General features: G+C 37.6%; 1 protein-coding gene across 6 annotated transcripts in view; it reads left to right on the top strand.

Moving 5' to 3' along the window:
* Positions 1-19017, top strand: part of FCHO2 (FCH and mu domain containing endocytic adaptor 2) — a 230456-nt gene that overhangs the window by 127088 nt on the left and 84351 nt on the right. For all 6 annotated transcript variants that reach the window (XM_037903050.2, XM_037903047.2, XM_037903046.2 and 3 more), the window contains one exon: positions 18238-18282. In XM_037903050.2, the coding sequence (XP_037758978.1) occupies positions 18238-18282 (45 nt within the window). The remainder of the gene's footprint in view (positions 1-18237; positions 18283-19017) is intronic.

Raw genomic sequence — 19017 nt, 5'->3', positions numbered from 1 at the left:
GAATCCAAAAAGACAACAGAATTTCCACTCTTTTTGTGACAATTTCTGACCCTCCTCCTTTGGGCTTCATGGGCCCTGGCCATGTTTCATCAGTTGGTGGAGAAAGGAAGTGCTTTTGTCTCACTGAGCCTGTACTGCACTCTCTATTGATGGTGTGATGATCTGTTTGATCATGTGGTCAGAACATCTTGAGAGGGCTGGGGCAATATGACTAACAGTCAACCCAGCCTAGTGCCAGATTTGTTATGTAGAGACTAAATATTTGGAGTACACCTTGGGGGATGGGCAGGTGAAGGTCATACTGGCATCTCCAGTTTCCACTACGAAATGGCAGGTCAAATTCTTCTTGGAATTATCATGATAATATTGACACTTTGTGACCCAGTTTTCCATAACTGTTCCTTTACCTGACCTCCTGTACAATAATGAGCTTTGGAAGTACAGTGTTCCCTGGCATGTGCTGATGCCATTGGGGAGATCAAATGCATCTTCTGCAGTCAACCAGTACTGTATAGTCCAGACTTCAGAGAAATTTTTCCTGCAGATTGATGCCTGTGAGCAGGGGCTTGGGACTGTTCTTCCACAGGAGCTAGATGATTGGGAGCACCTGTGTTATATTTCAGTAGAAAACTCCTTCCAAGGGAAGAAAAATATTTGGTAAACAAAGAGTGCTTAACAATTAAATGATCCTCATAAGAACAGCCATATTGGATCAGACCAAAGGTCCATCAAGCCCAGTATCCTGTCCTCTGAGAGTGGCCAATGGCAGGTGTCCCAAAGGGAATGAGCAGACAGGTTTTCATCAAGTGGTCCGTGCCCTATCACCCAATCCTAGCTTCTGGCAAACAGGCTAGGGACACCATTCCTGCCCATCCTGGCTTATAGCCATTGGTGGACCTATCTTCCATGAATCTATCTAGCTTCCTTTTGAACCCTGTTATAGTATTGGCTTTCACATCACCATGTTGTTTCTTCCATTTTGTGTGTTAACGGATAATTTGTGATCTCTGTTGACAAGGCCAGTCTGGTTTTACAAGGCCAGTCTATCCAAGATATGGCACTGCTCGTAAGTGGTATGGAACATCTTGGAGAAGATTTTCAGTGAGACAGCCATTGAGGGCCATCAGCTTTGATTCTCTCTCAACTTCAGGCCCGTCTACAAGAATAATAAACTCTACTCAGAAGACTGGCTGGGGGAAGGGGCTTGTGTTTCTCAGCCTAGGCACATGCTCAAGGAATTAGATTGTATTTAAGAGGGAATGCTCTCTGCAAAGGGAGGATGTCCATTTCCGCAGGTTGGAGAGACAGAGAAGGCAGTAGGAATCTTCCTGGCCTCAAACCAAGGGCACCGGAACTTTTGTAGAAGTGGGAGGGCTAAGGCCAAAGTGCCCCCTCCTTCTCTGTGGCTGGCTGCTCTGGTGGTGAGCCTGCTGCCCTCTCTTCTGGTGCCACAGCAGCCCCTGTTGGGCAAAAAGTGTAATTGCAGTGCCTCGCTGGCAGAATCTATTATTCTGCGGGCGAGTGGGAGGCTGTAAATTTGCACAGAACATGAATTCTGTGCTTATGTTTCTTTTGTTTTAAACGTGGGGCGCATGCCCTCCCCCCCACAGTTCCAGTGCCTCAAACACTGACCAGACCTCAGAGTCTCAGAAGGGGTGGGATCAGTGCTGGGGTGTGTGGGGGAGGATGCATCTTAAGATATATGAGTTTCAAAGATGAGTAACTCTGTGGTACTTTTAAGTGACTGTGGTTAAAAAATTCCTTTGCAAAGCCTGTATTCCTTGTTTGATTGCCTTGTTGTCCCTGAAGGGGTTAATTGAGAAACTCAGTGTGTCAATAATGAGGTGGAACTCTGAGGAAATCTGTATAAGCAGGCGGGGGCCTGGGAGGGCTAAGCCATTGATTTTGCTGTCTAGGGCAGCTTGGCTGCAGATCCCCCCCATCTCAAGGAAGAGGTACAAACATGAGGTCTGCACTTAGGAGTGTATCTTCAGGACCTAGAGGTAGGAACAAAGTCCCAGGCTCAGTTGGCTTAAGAGCATGTGGGATCCAGCAGTTGGGACCACTCAGAAACAGACAGGTGTCCTTCCAGAGTGTGACTGGGTTAGGTTCTGACAGCTACCAACTAAGAAGAAGGTCTGCTGAAGCTGGGCCTCCAGCAGACTTCTAAGCCTCCTGATAAACGTAGGCTTCAAGGTTTCAGACTTCCGTAACACAAAGAACAAAATGCCTCTAAATCTTTTGGTTTGGTTTTGTTTTATTTAATGGCCTGGAGTTTTTACACAGCCAATTTTGGTTCCAAAAGATTTTTCTGTGGGAGAAGTAATGGTATTCTACTTTTGATAGCAGCTGGACACATCAGACAAATGGGAATTCAGCATTATTTGACATGACTAGAACATGAGACTTTGGTGAAGCCCACCAAATTGCTTTTCTCAAGCATGAGCTTGTATTCAGTAGTATCAGCTAGAATCGGTGCTGAAAATGCAGTTCTTCTTGTTACAGAAATGTTGTTCAACTAATGGACCAGAAGAAAATAGGGGAACAGTTTTTAGTGCTTCCTGACGCAAAAAGATGAAGGTTATGACCAGTTCCAGAGCTGAGACTTCAACTGTCTTATTCTAACAAATTAAAATTCTGTCTGGCAGCAATTCCTCTGTTCATGAAAGAGGACAGTTTTGTGCTGTGGACCTGATGAATACGTAAATACTCATTCATAGGAAATCTCAATTTCAGAATCTCTCTCTCTGAGTTTAGAAGGTAAAGAAAGTTTGTCAAATGTAGGGTTTTCTTGTTATTTACATAACTCTTTATAGTTATAGCAGTACTAGAAAGAAGTACTTTTTTTTTTTTTAATTTAGCGAATTGGCTAATAAAAGGCAACACATAGAAAGTATCTAAGGATCTGTTTGACTCAGTGCATCTCTTGGAAGCATATGATCATTGGACTTGCGAGGTTGGTTGCTTATCTTCTGTTCTTTGGCACACACTACTAGGGTATATTTACATGTACCCATATTCTTATGAGCCATTTAGGACACTTAATATACTGCTCTCTAGCTGTGCAAGTTTAAATTTGCTCAAATCCCAACAGCAAACAAGATACAACAAAAGTGGAAACATATGACAGATTGTCAGCAGTAGAGGCAGCAAGGAAGAGGTTTGGGTTTTTGTGATCTTGAGTTGAAAGTAAAGTACTTTTTATTGTATCTCTTTGTTTGAAAGTTTTGCTGTGGCCTGTGGTTTGGAGTGCAACCAAATGGCTGGAGCTGAGCCAGGTATAAAGAATAAGTACTCAGTGAACAAGAAACACTGCAATGGGGTGTGGAGAGGGAGAAGGGTAAGAGATGTCATGAGTTGGCCTTTAGGAGGAAACTGTTACAGAAGCAAATCACACTACAATGAGAGGAAGCAAAGATACTGAGAAATAAATAAAGCAATTAATTTGGGTTTTTTAGGTAGTGGAAGAGCAGAAAGGTTAAATAATTAGAGTGTGAAATAAACATACTAAACTATGATGTCATGAAATAGAGAGGGTGCAGTGGTAATGGATTACTGGATATATACAATTATGGAAATGAAGGCTGGCTGATAAAATAGTTGAACAACGTGAGGACTCTGTGACCAGATTAACACACTAAACTCTCTTCTGCACCAAAGAAAAAAACAAAGCTTGGTAAAATGATTATGGCCAAACAGGGTTATATTATATTTGGTGGAAGGAAAGGGAAGGTTTGGTTTGTTTGGACAGAAAATGTTATCACTGCAGCTGATCAGAATTTTTTGAATAATTTTTTCATTAAAAAATGGCCTCTTGTCAGAACTGAAATTTTCACTAAAAAAACTTACATTTCTCAACCTTTTGGGGAGCAAATTTGGAAATGAAAAATGGAATGTTTTGTTGTTGTGTTTTTCCTTCATTCAGCTTTTGCCTTTCCAAACTGGCTGGAATCCTATATTCTTTTTCTGACATTTTAAGTAGTTGATTAAAAAAAATTTTTACCAAAAATATTGGAAAAAACAAAGAATTGGTACAATTTGAAGCATGTGAAATGAAAATTATTTCAAAATTTTAGCAACGTAGGCTTCTCCTTTTTTGATATCCTTTAGATACCAATGTGTTGGCGGTATTTGATGTTTAGATTATGAATGTCTGTGGTTTTAAAGATAATTTTCTATATTAGAGTCCACTATAGGCACACTTATTATAAATTTAATAAAATATGTTCCAAAATAAGGTAAATTGAATTGTGTATCATGTTATAGAAGTGAGAGTAGAGGATGTATTTGTAGAATACACGCGAATTCAGAAGAATGACTGGCTAGACATAATCCATGTTTAACTGATGATGCTGATACAAGCAGAAGGATCCCACAACATCACAACATAAAGACTGTGGGGGTAAATAGGGTTGCAAGAACCTCATCTAATAGATCTGGGGAAGACAGAGTGTCTGAGAATCCCAGATATTAATAAGGTAGTCTAGTAGTAGATATTAATAAAATAGTCTAGTGATAAAAATTAAATAACTCATAAATTACTGATTTTGCTCTTAGGAAAGGTAAGTAAAAACAATAAACCAATAGCCATGGTTGATTTAAATTAATCTACAATGTAGTGTTTTTAATACAGCTGTTTCTGTTCTGCTCTCTGGGGGGTACTGTTACATTATGGTGATAGTCCAAGCCTTCTGAAATACCTGTCACTCAAGAGACAGCAAATTTATTATGTTAATATATTTAAGCATGTTTCTTGTAGTTCTTCGCTATTTAAGTGGTCATAAAGTGGTACACAGCCAAAGTTTGACTTTCTGTTAACAGAAAATATTCCAAATATGATTGTACTGATGGTTACAAAATATGCATGCTACTTTTCATATAGCTGTGAAGAAGCATTTGGTTTTTCCTTCTCATTTTCGTAGTCCTGCCATAATTTACCACAAAAAAGTGGTTTTTATTCAGGAGAGGCTCTAAAGCAAGGAAGTATGAGGAAATTAAAGTGTATTAAATTAAAAATCTATATTATGCAATATATTCTACTTTCCTAATGAAATTAAGTTGAATTATAGGAAAATACTATTATCTGTAAGGTTGCATATATGGTTTAAATTGCTTGGTAGGTAAACATAACTTTTGCTGGGGACAATTGCATTGTACATATCCAAAATTTCATTGGTCTTGGCAGTGCTACAGGGTGACATTTTTCTCAAAGGTAGTCTGCTCCTGAATGATTTCTCTTAAGAATTAGTCACTAGTTTAACATCAGGAGTGCATGTCTTTGAGGTTTTTTTCCTTGAACAAACCTGTTTGGCAACTGCAAGTAAATTCTCACTCTATTTGTTTGACCTCATGTATGTCCATATTACATTGTCTCCAGGAGTACAGTCTCACAGTATTTTTCTGTTGGTTCCTCCATTGTCATAGAGTTGCTGGTAGTTTATAGTGACCTTCTGCACCAGTAGTTCTATTTTTAAAGACTAGATATTGATTTTCTTCATTTTGTCAGATGAAGGAACAGTGGGGCACCCATTGACCTGTCACCTGAATGGTGTGAAGCAGGAACAGGGAAAAAATGCCAAAGCAGCAGCAAACATTTAGGTTTCCCCACCACACACCCTCCCCCTACCACTTGATGCTATGAAGTTAACTCATTTCTGTGTATGAACAGTTGAAACAGCTTTTATGCTGATTAAATGTTACATAAATTGCATCAAGCAAGAATTCCCTCGTGTTTTATATATTTAAAAACAAGTGTTCTTGTAAGATAATTACCTATTGATCCACCCACTTTAGTTTCATGTACTCAACTTATCGTCTTTGTGTCTGAGGCACATATATATTCACCAACTATAACTTCAGGTTCCTAGCTTTTAAAAATATAGCAATATTTAATTATGTTCATTTTATTGTCTAAATTCTATAATTAAGGTTGAGATGGATTAGTTGCTGATGATTTTTTTCTGAAAATAGCCTCCATCTGCATCAAAATCTGTTGGTCATTTGAGTTTCTAACAGAACATATAAGAGGTTCTGAAATATTTAATACTGGAAACATTTTAGCCCACTTTCAAAACTCAAGGATGACCAGTTTTAAACAGTATGCATGTAGACTTCAATGGGCTAGTGAATTTGTCTTGTTTGTGGGTTTATTTTTCTTTAAGAAAGACGTACCAAGGGACATTGACGTGACTAGCCACAAATAATGAGCTCTTCAGGTGGACCTCAATACCTTCTGATTAAATATGATCTTAAATATATTTGGGTTCTCCTATAAGTTCCTGGACCTATTATCCCTGGGAATGAACACGTCCCTAACCATTAGAAATTGAACTTAACTGCTCTCCTTCCCCTGACTGGTTAAGTCTTTCAGAAGATTGTGAAGGTCTAGAGGATTTCTGGTAGCCCTTAATTGGCCCAGGAAGACTTGTGATCTTGGGTATTTTTCACCTACTCTGAGGCATGGGTTGCTTGCTGGGATCATCTGTGTGTATTTATCACTTAATCAATTCCCTGCTATTGTAGGGGCCACAGACAATGGTGCATGTTGGTCCCTCCTGTTTTCTGCCTGTGCCACACAATAGTTTAGTCTCCAGAGAGCTATAATATTTTGGTCTTGTTCTGGTTGTTGGGTTTAGTGTGTAGGTGTCTGGGTGATGTCAATAGCCTTGATGTACAGGAGGTAAGACTAAATAAGCTAGAGGTCCCTTCTGGCCTTAAACTCTATGACTTAGTTCCCTGAGATTCAGTAGCTTGCCCTTATCTTCATATATTATTTCCTCATTCCACAGCCCAGTTCATCAGGGAAAATCTGGTTTGATCACTATTGTGAATCTAGTTCTTAGAGAAAAGGAGTACTTGTGGCACCTTAGAGACTAACCAATTTATTTGAGCATGAGCTTTCATGAGCTACAGCTCACTTCATCGGATGCATACTGTGGAAACTGCAGAAGACATTATATACACAGAGACCATGAAACAATACCTCCTCCCACCCCACTCTCCTGAGTACATGTGAAGAATTGGCTTATATTGCAAACGGTGACTTACATACTGAGTGCACCTGTCTAATGTTGACATATTAAGACATCTTCAGGACCTGATACAAGGACAGAAAATGTAATTTTTTGGACATACTTTTCATAACATCCTTTGGTTTAAATGACTGGCATAATAAAAGCCAAAGTTTTCATTCCCTGAAGCTCCAAATAGCCGCTGTTTGGCCCTAAATAGGCACGGCAGAGCATAGATTTCCTTCTGAAAGTGGTGAGATTTGTTTTGTTTGTTTTGTTCAGAAGTAAACTAGAGGCTCTCCCATCCCTTTAGTCTTAGGTACTGTAAGTTTTTTGCTAAAATGGCTCACATGCTCCCTCTGAACTGCAGAGAATAAATTTATTGGGATTTTTCACTCTTCAGATGACTTTTTAGTGTTCTTTTGTCTAATCACTTGTGGGAATTGTCACATATAGATCTATACTTGTTTATTCCATCAGGACAAAATAGTAGTGATTAAGTCAGTATCTTGTTTCTTTCCAAAGTGAAATCATCTTTCCAGTTAGATCAGACGTTCCTCCAAGGTACAACAGAGCAAGAAAGTACCATCCTACACTCCACAAACAGAGGACTTCATTTATTCATTTATTCATTTATTTATTTGCAGAAGATTCAGGAAATTAAAAACACGTCACCTATTCATTCTTTTTAGGAACAGGGCCATATGAATTCTTAACAGCCTCCTTAGACTTCGTTGTTTTAGGTTAAAGACTGTATTAAGAAAGCTCTCATACCATACAGAGAGGATAAGCTATCAACATTATTCCACAGTATGTCTCTCTAAATGTGCATTACTTATCTGTAAATAAATGTATTTGGAATAAAGTATTCCATTACAGGCTTTCAATGGCAGCCTCTGCAGATGCAGCTTTCAGCAGGTGGGTCATACATGATGCAGTCTATAATCCTTTTGTTCTATATATCTTTTATATATATCTATATATCTTTATATAAGTTACTGTTGAAGTTTCCATTGTCTAGGCTGGCATAATCAGGTCAAATGTTGAAACATAGTGAATTCTTCATCTTTCCAAGTCTATCTTTGGTAGGGTAGATATCCCAGTATGTTTTTGACGTTGTGGTCAAGTGTTTTTACTGAAAATTTTGTTATGTAGTTCTCTGGAGACCAAATGAGAAATAACGTATTTTTATTTTAATTGAATAAGGCTAGCCAGTTGCCTCCTTTGGGTTTAGTGGAGTAACATTACAAGAGATTTGTGGTTTTTTGATCTTCACTTGCTGATAATAAACAGTTTGCTAAATTCTAACCTAGTTTAAGGGGACTAACTCTTCCATCCTAATCCTGACCCTGAGACTGACTTGTACAGTGAAAGTGCTATGTACAGCCTCCTTGTATATTGATGTCTTCATCTGTAAAAGGGAAGAGAAATGCCAGGAGTCTTCTGAAAAATAGTGCTGTATAAATTATTACTATTAATTATAATAACTCTATGCTCCATTACTGCCCCCGTCCCTTCTTGGAAGGAGGGGGTCCTTGTCCCAACAATGTGACATTTTTCTTCGTTCAACATGGACAAAAAAAGAAATTCCACACAGTCTTTTGGCCTCGGTGAGAAAGTTGGCGGAGTCTAAAAGCATGGGGGCATGACAATCTGTGATTAGGCACTCAAATAGTAGTATGTTGGGAACCACATAAGAATCTAGATGAGGCAGTTGTGTGTTCCACAGTACTTTCTGTTGGATCATGAGGACAGGCCCTGGTTACATCTTTCTTTTGTTCGTTTGATAAAACACCCACAAAAATCCTTTATTTACACTTTTTGAAACATTTTCTTATAAAATGTAATAGAATGCAATTATAGCAGCATTAATTTTCAAAGTTTTTCCTGCCCTGTTTTCAGTTTAGTTGTAATGTTTCTTGTTTGTCTTTCAGTTAATTATATATCTTTTATTATATGTCCATTCATTTTCAGAGATGAAGTGCATTGTCTATAGAGTAAAATATATATTTAAATTTTATTTAATATATTTAGCGAGCAAGTAGTTGCTTAAGGCCACTTGACCCAGGCAGGATGAATACTGTATTCTAAATACATTTCCTTACAGATAAGTAAGTCCTGTTCACCTTTATACTTCAGTTGATCAGTTCTGAAAATAAACTTTTAGTAATTGGTCATTCTAAAACTAGATGTTTTCTAGAACAGAAAATGATTCCTTCATTATCTGTTTATTTACAAATGTGGAAAGAGATTTATCTTCCATTTTTCATCAGACAGGCAGTTAAAATGTAATGTTGCTGTTAAAAATGGTACTCTAGACAAATTTATTTTGCATTTCTGGTCTCTCTGTTCGAAAACTTTGAATTTTTTGTTGATAATAAACATGAAATAGCATCAGATGATAGCAAGCAAAAAATTGCCTATGTGTTTGTGTACACACAAAATTGACCTTTGTGATCCAGCTTAACATCTAAGCACCAAGAGCAGTCATTTGTTTTGACAGCAGAATTAATTGAGGCTAAAACAGTTGAAATTCCACTTGTATCAAGCTGTTCATTAGGAATTGCTCTCTGGCTCTAGTGCTGTCAGAAAAATAACTTGTCCTGCTATGATTAAATTGCAGAATGATGGTCGGTCCACTGCATTCAAGAGAGAGGTTGAATAAACTTTCTACTGTGAAAACAATTCAGAAGTGACACACTGCAAGGGGGGTCAGAATGTGCATTGATATCCAGCTGAGCTGTCAGCTGGCGCTGAGCCAGGCACGCAAAGCTTTGCCATTTGAAGCGGCATGAGAGGCATATGCAGTTTTTAAAAAATTGTCCTCCTTTCATGCATGATTTCTTGTCAAATTAAAAAAAACTTGTTTTCTCAAAAACAAGGATATTGCCTTATCACATTGGTAACTACAAGTAGCTTTGCAATTTTTTCTTTTTCAATTTTATAAGTTTTAGGTTGATGAAAATTTTAAAAAGTTTGTGTATATTAATGTATATATAAACTGATTGTGAAGTAAAGCTAAATTTTTTTGCAATGAAGTGAAATGCAGTTCATAAAAGAGTAGATAATTTTAAGTAGAAAAAGTAATTTGACTATTTAATTTTGATTAATTTTTTAGCGTGTCGGGATTTCCCAGTGTATTTACAAGAGATCTCAAAGGCTATTTTTGAATGTACAATATAATTCTATGTTTTCTTTGCCAGCAATATTGAAATAGTTTTTAAATTATTATTTGTCTCTTTTATTTGTTAAAGAATTACCTTGTGTGTGTGTTTTATTTTGGGTTTTGTTTTTTGGGGTTTTTTTTTGCAGTGTAAGTGATTCTATCCCACTAATCTATAGTTGCAGTCTTAGCCAAAATTGTTCTCTTAGCCTCTCCCCCAAAGCATATACTAGTGACTTGTTGTAGCAACCTGTTCAATCTGGCTGACGAGACATAAATGTCTTCAAGGACATTAGTGCCACTTCATAGATTAATTAGGTAGCAAGTGTAAGATTGTTTTCATTTAAAAACCCTTCCGTCTGTTCATCTTCCTCAGAAATGCATCCTTTTAAAGATATTCCTAATATCCACTAGACAAAAAACAAAGAATTTTATTGACATAGTTTATTTCCTTTTCCATTCAGGAATTAAAAAGTAAATTCTACATACATCGTAGCAGTTGCAGATTTATATACCACTATTGAGCGTTATTGTTACAAAGAACAGAGCTGACCTGGCAGTTTTGGAGTGAGATTAATATTGCAGTATCTTTGGTCAGCCTTTTCTATCTTTTTGAAGTGTCACAAAACTCCATGCATTCACACACCTTTTCTAGCTAGAGGACAGGCAGTAGATACTCTGATACTCTAGGAGTTATGTCATAAGTTGAAGACACTGTGGCTTATTAAATTAATACTACTTGTAATAAATAAATTGTTTCAAGTAGTAGTTGGTTAATTTCAGTAGAATTTGTCCATTGTTCTGATCACATTATCCTACCCCTTCAGTCATCCTACCGACTTCCCCTTTTCCAGTGTATCAAGTTCAAGCTTCTTGTCCTTGCCCTCAAAGCCCTTTACAACTCAGCCACTCCCTGCTTATTTGCTCTAGCCTAATTGATGTATTGCTCCTGTCTTTTCCATGCTATCAGTGCCTCTAGTCTAGCCTTATACACCCATTAGCTTGTTTCTCCCACATCTGTATCTGTGCTTCCCACGTTGTCCCCTATCTGGAATGCTTCTGGAATGTATACCTAGAAGCTTTCATTAGCCTATCTTGAAACTGTTTTCTGATTAAGTGCGGTTGGGATAATTTATACCCAATTTCAAGAGCTTACTTATTTTGAGGCCCTCTCCTTCTCACAGGATATGCATCCAGACTCCCACTGATATCAAAGTAATTAGGATGCATATCCTATGGCAGGGTTGGCCACTGAAACTTTACATTTCTCATCCTTCTGCTTTGAAGGTTAGTGAGAGTGGTGAGCTATAGTTCAGCTTATTGTAAATGTGATAATTTTCCCTGAATGTGTCTCTTGAAACATTTTATTAAATTATATATGGACTTTCATTATAAACTTATTTTGAATGGCTCATAATTTTCTCAAATATCTTACTTTGAACTGAAACTTTCTGGACGTGGCCTCAAATTTTTTTTTAAAGTTGAAGGAAAAACATTTATAATTTTTCAACTACAAAAACAACTCATTCTGCTTTTTTAAAATGCCCCCCCCTTTTTTTTTTTTTGAGCGTGGCTGAAATTTTCTATCCTTGTTACTGTTTTCCTTCTTATCTCTGTTTTCTACAGTGTGCATCATGGTATTATCTACGTGCTTCTCATTTAGAATAGACCTATGTAGTAACTTCTTCAGTAGACTTTTTTAAAAATTGATATGAACTATGTTGGTAGCATTCATTGAGTAATAGACTCCTGATTTGTGTTTAGAAAAAAAGAAAGACATAAGCAATTTCCAATATACTTTAGACCATGTGTGGTACATCATTTCTGTTTAGTTTACAGGCTACATCATTATGGAGTATTTTAGACATGTAGTGTTTATTAATTAGGTGAGTGTGCACTTATATTACAATTACATTCCAGAGTTATATCAGTACAGACATTTTTTTTTTTACTTTGACCAATTGCAGAAATTTAGCACACTGTTAGTAGCTTTGAGCAGGGGGTTGGACTAGATGACTTCCTGAGGTCCCTTCCAACCCTGATACTCTATGATTCTATTATTAATATCTTTGTATTTTTTTTAATGAAATGGAATAATTAATACAATGTTACTATTATACATTTTAAAAAATTCAGGAAATGTAAGTAACTGTTTCCTAATAAAATAACTCACCCATAATGAATATAAATATATATATACATTTAATAGTCTAATTAAGAATTTAAAATACTACATAATAGTATGTGCAATGTGGGTGAATTTAAATTTCTCCTAGTAATGTAGCTTTTACATTTTGTGACTTAATTATTAAATACATTATGTTCATGAATTTAATGTATATTTGTCATATAATAATAGAATGTTTGCAGCACTGAGTTACAATTCTGTAGTTAAGAAAGGTTCTATTCAAGCTTTTCCCTCCCTTTTCGGTAAAACCATTGTCTGCAGGCTGAAACTATCCATGGTTGATCTGACTGAGTGATAACTGAGGGGCTTTTTGCAAAGTGTGAAATTTAGTTCAACTGTTAGAATTGTCAGAATAAGCCCAAAATAAATGCAAATTACAGATTTTTTGTGTGTGGAAATAACTCTCAAACAGCTTCATTTTAGAACCTGGAACTGGCCAAATCATAAGTCCATAGAGGAATAATCACATGTCTGTTTAGGAAAAGAGTATATTTATAATTGATAGAGATATTAGTAATCAAAAATGAGAGAGAGAGTGTCTGTAGTTAATTTTCCTAATATTTGGTATTGCAAAAAAAAAAATTAAAAAAAAACTTAAAACATTTACCAAATGTTCTATTTTGGCCACTTTCATTTTCACATTGCTTTAGATTATATAGATGAGAGAACATGTTTTTGCCATTTCACATTTCATGTGCATGGCGGAATAGGGTTCCTCCTCGTTGACATGAATTATGTTTCCTTATCTTAATGGAGCCAGAAAGGAAGAGATTTCAGTTCTTCAATTATAATACAGTTAACTTATGTTCCTATTAATTTGTACTGCAGTAGCACCTAGAGATTCCGATCAGGGCCCCATTATGTCACTGATTCTGAAGACTTTGGCTAGCCAATCTGCTTCAGGAGATGGTTTAGCCCTCTCAGTACCAATATTACATCCTGTACCTAGAAACCATCACTTTTTCTTCTTTGGATGCTGTAGTGGATAATGCATCTTCACTGTTAGATCGTTGGCTCTCAGGGTTATTGGCGTTAGCCTGTGCACCATTGGGTTCTATAAGCAATAGAGTTTGTGCAGCTAGGATCTCAGTTCACCACCTAAACAGAAGTATATTTATACTGAGACTTCTTCAGCCTTCTGTGGTGACCCTGTGTAGGCTTCGTCCTTTGTCCTCTATTCAGTCCTTGGATATTGTGGAGTTGTTGATAGGGACTTCTGTCTGCTTCGTGGTGAGCAGGTGAACACATATACATCAACATCTCCATACAACCTTTACAAGAACAGGTGAAGCAATGTGGATTCCAGTGCCAATATATGCAGATACTCTCAGCTCTTCCTAGCCTACGCAACATATGACAGAATCACTGCCATCGAGCTGGCCACGTGCTTAGATGAGGTCAGCTCACGAATGAAAAATGTCTGGTTGAAGCAGAACCTGAAAAAGAGGAAGCGGTATGTTGGTTGACAGAGGAAAGCACTTTGAGGTTTTTGTATTCACAGTGCAGACTCTATTGGCTGAAGATGCACAAACACAATTAGTCCAATACACAGTTTAGGTGTGCTTCTGGATTTCTCATTGATGTTAAGCTGTCGAATAGCAGTGTCCATGCATAACACCTTTCTACTGTCTCTCGTTGCCTAGGAGATAGTGATCTGTTTTGGTGGATGATGATCTGGTCTCAGTTTTACACCCTTTTGTAACCCTCCGGCTGTACTCCAGCAGTAGTGTCTATTCTTGCATCCATTTGTGCACTATATACACTTTGGTACATTCTAGTACAATAAGTAGTCTTCCTCAAGATACCCAAAACAGGAGTAGAATAGATGTTTACGTCTATTGAAATATCAGATGTATTAGACTGTGAAATAATCTTCAAAGGCAGGTGGTAGCAAGTGGGATTGATAAAATATAGAAGCCGTGATGGGTTGTTAATGAAGTCTTAAAGTGTTGAAGTGTGATATCTTCTCTAATTACAGTATAATTTTGTATATTATACTGTTTAAAAAAACCTGAAACCTGCAGCATGCTTGTCTTACTCCTCTTATTCTGTGCCAAAAAATTTAAAATTCTGCATACAGTATCGTATTTTAAAATTCTGCAAAATCTGCTATTTCATTTATCAAAATATAATCATGCCAGTTTCAATTATTTTGGTAATTTATTTCAAAATACCTGTCAGCAAGTATGACTGTAACAATACAGACAACAAAAAAGATTCCGGATTTTTTTTTTTTTGACAAATAGATTCCTTACTAGGCATATTAATACAGAGCTTTGAGTAATAATTCATTTAAACTACAATACAGAAACGTAATTCTTGCACCCCTCAGAAGCAGTGCAAAGGCTTGGGGGAGTCAGGGGGTAATGGAGGAGCTCAGGGAAAGGTAAGGAGCCTGGGAATAAACCTGGAGAGTAAATGTTGTGGGTGGGTGGGAGACCGTATGGTACAGGTTTTTTGTGGGGAGGGTAAGGGATAGTTAGGGAGTTGGGGAGCCTCCCCCATGCAGACCCTGGCTCAGTGCTGTCACCCCACTAGCTCCTGTGTAGACCCTGTGGGACCCCTAGCCCCACCTCCTTCTCGTCCTCATTTAAGAATGACTCATTCATTTTGTAATGAGTACCAGTCAAAACAGATAAAAAAAAATGCTCTAGAGCACCACTAGTATTTTTTGCATTTTTTCTAATCTAGATCAAAACATTCTGAAAGATGCACAACTTTCTTGTATTTCTAACACAGTAAAACTCAAAATATGACAAAAAGGCAGTCTCAAAGTATTGCTTATTACGAAAGCCGCCTTATAGTGAGAATGGGAACAACTTCTGTATTTAAGATTGTGTAAATCTTTCCATTCTAACTCTCTGTTTTCAGTGACTGTAATTTAGTTTCTCCAGGCTTGGATCTCTGCCTAAAAGTGACAGGTTTCAGAGTAGCGGCCATGTTAGTCTGTATCCGCAAAAAGAAAAGGAGGACTTGTGGCAACTTAGAGACTAATAAATTTATTTGAGCATAAGCTTTCGTGACCTACAGCTCATTTCATCGGACGCATTCAGTGGAAGATATAGTGGGGGGATTTATATACACAGAGAACATGAAACAATGGGTGTTACCATACACACTATAACAAGAGTGATCACTTGAGGTGAACTATTAACAGCAAGAGAGCGGGGGGTGGGGGGAACCTTTTGTAGTGATAATCAAGGTGGGCCATTTCCAGCAGTTGACAAGAACATCTGAGGAACATCCGGGGGGGAGGGATAAACATGGGGAAATAGTTTTACTTTATGTAACGACCCATCCACTCCCAGTCTTTATTCAAGCCTAAGTTAATTGTATCCAGTTTGCAAATTAATTCCAATTCAGCAGTCTCTCATTGGAGTCTGTTTTTGGAGTTTTTTTTGTTGAAGAATTGCCACTTTTAGGTCTGTAATCGAGTGACCAAAGAGATTGAAGTGTTCTCCGACTGGTTTTTGAATGTTATAATTCTTGATGTCTGATTTGTGTCCATTTATTCTTTTACGTAGAGACTGTCCAGTTTGACCAATGTGCATGGCAGAGGGGCATTGCTGGCACATGATGGCATATATCACATTGGTAGATGTGCAGGTGAACGAGCCTCTGATAGTGTGGCTGATGTGATTAGGCCCTATGATGGTGTCCCCTGAATAGATATGTGGACACGGTTGTCAACGGGCTTTGTTGCAAGGATAGGTTCCTGGGTTAGTGGTTCTGTTGTGTGGTGTGTGGTTGCTGGTGAGTATTTGCTTCAGGTTGGGGGCTGTCTGTAAGCAAGGACTGGCCTGTCTCCCAAGATCTGTGAGAGTGATGGGTCATCCTTCAGGATAGGTTGTAGATCCTTGATGATGCATTGGAGAGGTTTTAGTAGCTCACGAAAGCTTATGCTCAAATAAATTCGTTAGTCTCTAAGGTGCCACAAGTCCTCCTTTTCTTTTTACCTAAAAGTGGTAATTTATTTTAAAGTCTGAGAAGAAAAATAAGTTCTTTGGTTTGAGTATGGGATTTGAAAACAATACTTTTCCTACCTTACACATAATATAAATATCATGTGTGTTCGTACACACATGCAGAGGTTTGGCCCATTATAATAGGCACTGTACAAACACATAGAAGGGACAGTCCCTGCCCCCAAAGAACTTAGGGTATGTCTACACTGCAATATAAGCCCAGGGTTAATGGGAATTGCATCAGTTGACCCACGTTGGGGAACCCTGGGCTTGAGCGTCTACATTGTATTTTAATGCTGTTTAAGACTTTTCTAAATTGTGCTCAAACCTAGGGCTCTGGGATCCACACCAAAGTGCGCAGACCCAAGTCAAAGTAACGAAATCCCAGAGTCCCTAGCATGTGCCCGTCCCTTCCCTGAAATGTGGCCACTTTAGCTCTAGGACTGTGGTGCACTGTGGGAAAGCTTTACTGCCTGCCCTGCACTTGACCAGATAGCACCTCACAAAAGTCTTGATCAGTTCGCTCTCCACTGCAAGCCCAGGAGGCTCTCTGATAGTGTGCTTACAGATCCGTGAACAGTAGAGAATGGGTTAAGGCTGACTTGAGCTGCTGCAGTTTGCAAAGGTGGTGAGGGTGGCTTCCATTTTCAATAGAGTGGGTGGCACATTGTTGGGATAGAGAGGAATAAGGAAGTTGTCCATGGAATTGTGGGATATTTCCAGCAGACTCCCAGGACCCGAGTCAAGCCGGACTTCATCTACCTTGTAAAGCAATAGGTCTTGGATCCTGGGTCCCGGCTTAATTAGAGCTTGGATCCTTCAGGGTCCTGGGACCTGGGATCTGTGCCCTGGTTAGTAATGTTAGATGCAAGGAGGGGGGCCTCAAGCACAGGCTTACATTGCAGCGTATATATACCCTCAGTGTCTAAAGTGTAGTGTCCAGGACAGTGAACGCCATTGTTAAAAGGATACTGACTGCTTGAAATCTATACTCTGTTTGAAACAATGAGTTACAAGTAATTTAAGTATTGCACCTGTCCTGATGCCTTCTGGTATTTTTGTCATGTTTACAATATTTTCTCTATTTTTAAAAAAATATTTGTGTGTCTGCTCTTGCAATATAAAAGACCAGCCCAAACAAAACGATTTGTCATCAAAATAATTGACCCTTCAGGGTAAACAGGAGAGCTAACTACAAACAAGGAGCTGTCAAATGCACAAAATAAACTGGAAAAAAAAGAGAAGAATAAACTTGAATAAAACAGATTTGTATGCCACTGTAGTGCTGGAGCCATGTCTTTCTTTCCCATTTTGACTTTTCTTTGCATTTCTCTTTTCTCATTAAAAAAACATTAAATTAAAAACTTAATATTAATATAATAATATGCTTGCAAATTTGAATAAACAGTCAATAAAAGGTAAAAGTTTAGGTGTCCTAAATGCAGTGTTAACTTAGCTACTTTGAATGTAACATACATTAAATTGTACTTGCAATATTCTTATTGGTAGTCATACACATTCTGTATGGATCCGGACCATGTAATATTGTTGCCCTGATATCTGAATATTCAAATTTGAAACCTTACTGTCATGTTAGTTATTTAATTATATGTTCATCATTATATTTGTATGATTGTGCAACTTAACTGATCACGGTGCAGTTAGGGGTGTCTGAGATGTAAACTGGATCTTAACAAGACTATTCAGAGTTAGGTAGTATCATTACTTCACATACCTTGTCTCGCTAGTACCCTGAGACCAACACAGCTACAGCAACAACTGCAAACTAAACTATCCAGTCTGTTTGGAAGAAAAAGATGCCACTTTCAAAACATCTCAGAAAATGCCTTTTAAAATTAAAACTAATAGCTAAGTTAGATTAATATTAATGTTCAATGTTCTTCCTTTAAGGCCTTATCGAATTTGAAGAATGCAACACAGCTAGTGCAGTTGAAGGTGAGTTCCTGCAGTAAAGTTGTTGCATAATTTTTTTAATGTCTGCACGAAGATATATCTGTATAGATAGATATTTTTTAAATGATGTGTGTGTAAATTAAAAAATGGAACCCAGGGTATGAAGGGTATTCAACACATTATATAAAACTGTTACTCTACTTTTAAATCATTTGAAAGGCTAATAAGTAAATGATATTTTTGGGTAATGCATTATTTGTTTTAAACTGATATTCAAGAAAACATCCAATACCACTATTTTACACTCTTTATGTACAATTGCCAAGGGATCAAAATGTTTCTCATAAACGGCTGTACTTCCATCCATAACCATTTGGTTGTGATCCCTAGTCTGGCCCTCTGTTTCTAGAATATTGGACCTCAAATGATTGGATAATTTACAAGTTTTAAAGTAAATTGCCAAAACTACAATGGAAGGACTTTCATAATATTCTGACAGTTGATCAGGGAAGCACCATTTTGAGACCTATAATCTCACACCACAATAGTAATGGTTTTTAGTTTGATAAGGGACAAGAAAAAGAGTGCTTTCTAAAATAGACTAGATGGAAAATGAATATCAGATCACTGAAGAATTATTATTTCTCCAGAGGGGAAGGATTCCATCAGTTTGCCTCCTTTTTATTTTATAATTGGCTGAGTTGTAGCTTCGTGATTATAAAAGGACACTAGTTTTCTCAGCCAGAAAATTTCCAAGACTGGGGAAATCCCTTTGCT

This window comes from Chelonia mydas, chromosome 5, assembly GCF_015237465.2.
Source record: "Chelonia mydas isolate rCheMyd1 chromosome 5, rCheMyd1.pri.v2, whole genome shotgun sequence".
Classification (NCBI taxonomy): Eukaryota; Metazoa; Chordata; order Testudines; family Cheloniidae; genus Chelonia; species Chelonia mydas.
This window is presented reverse-complemented; position numbering and strand designations above follow the sequence as displayed.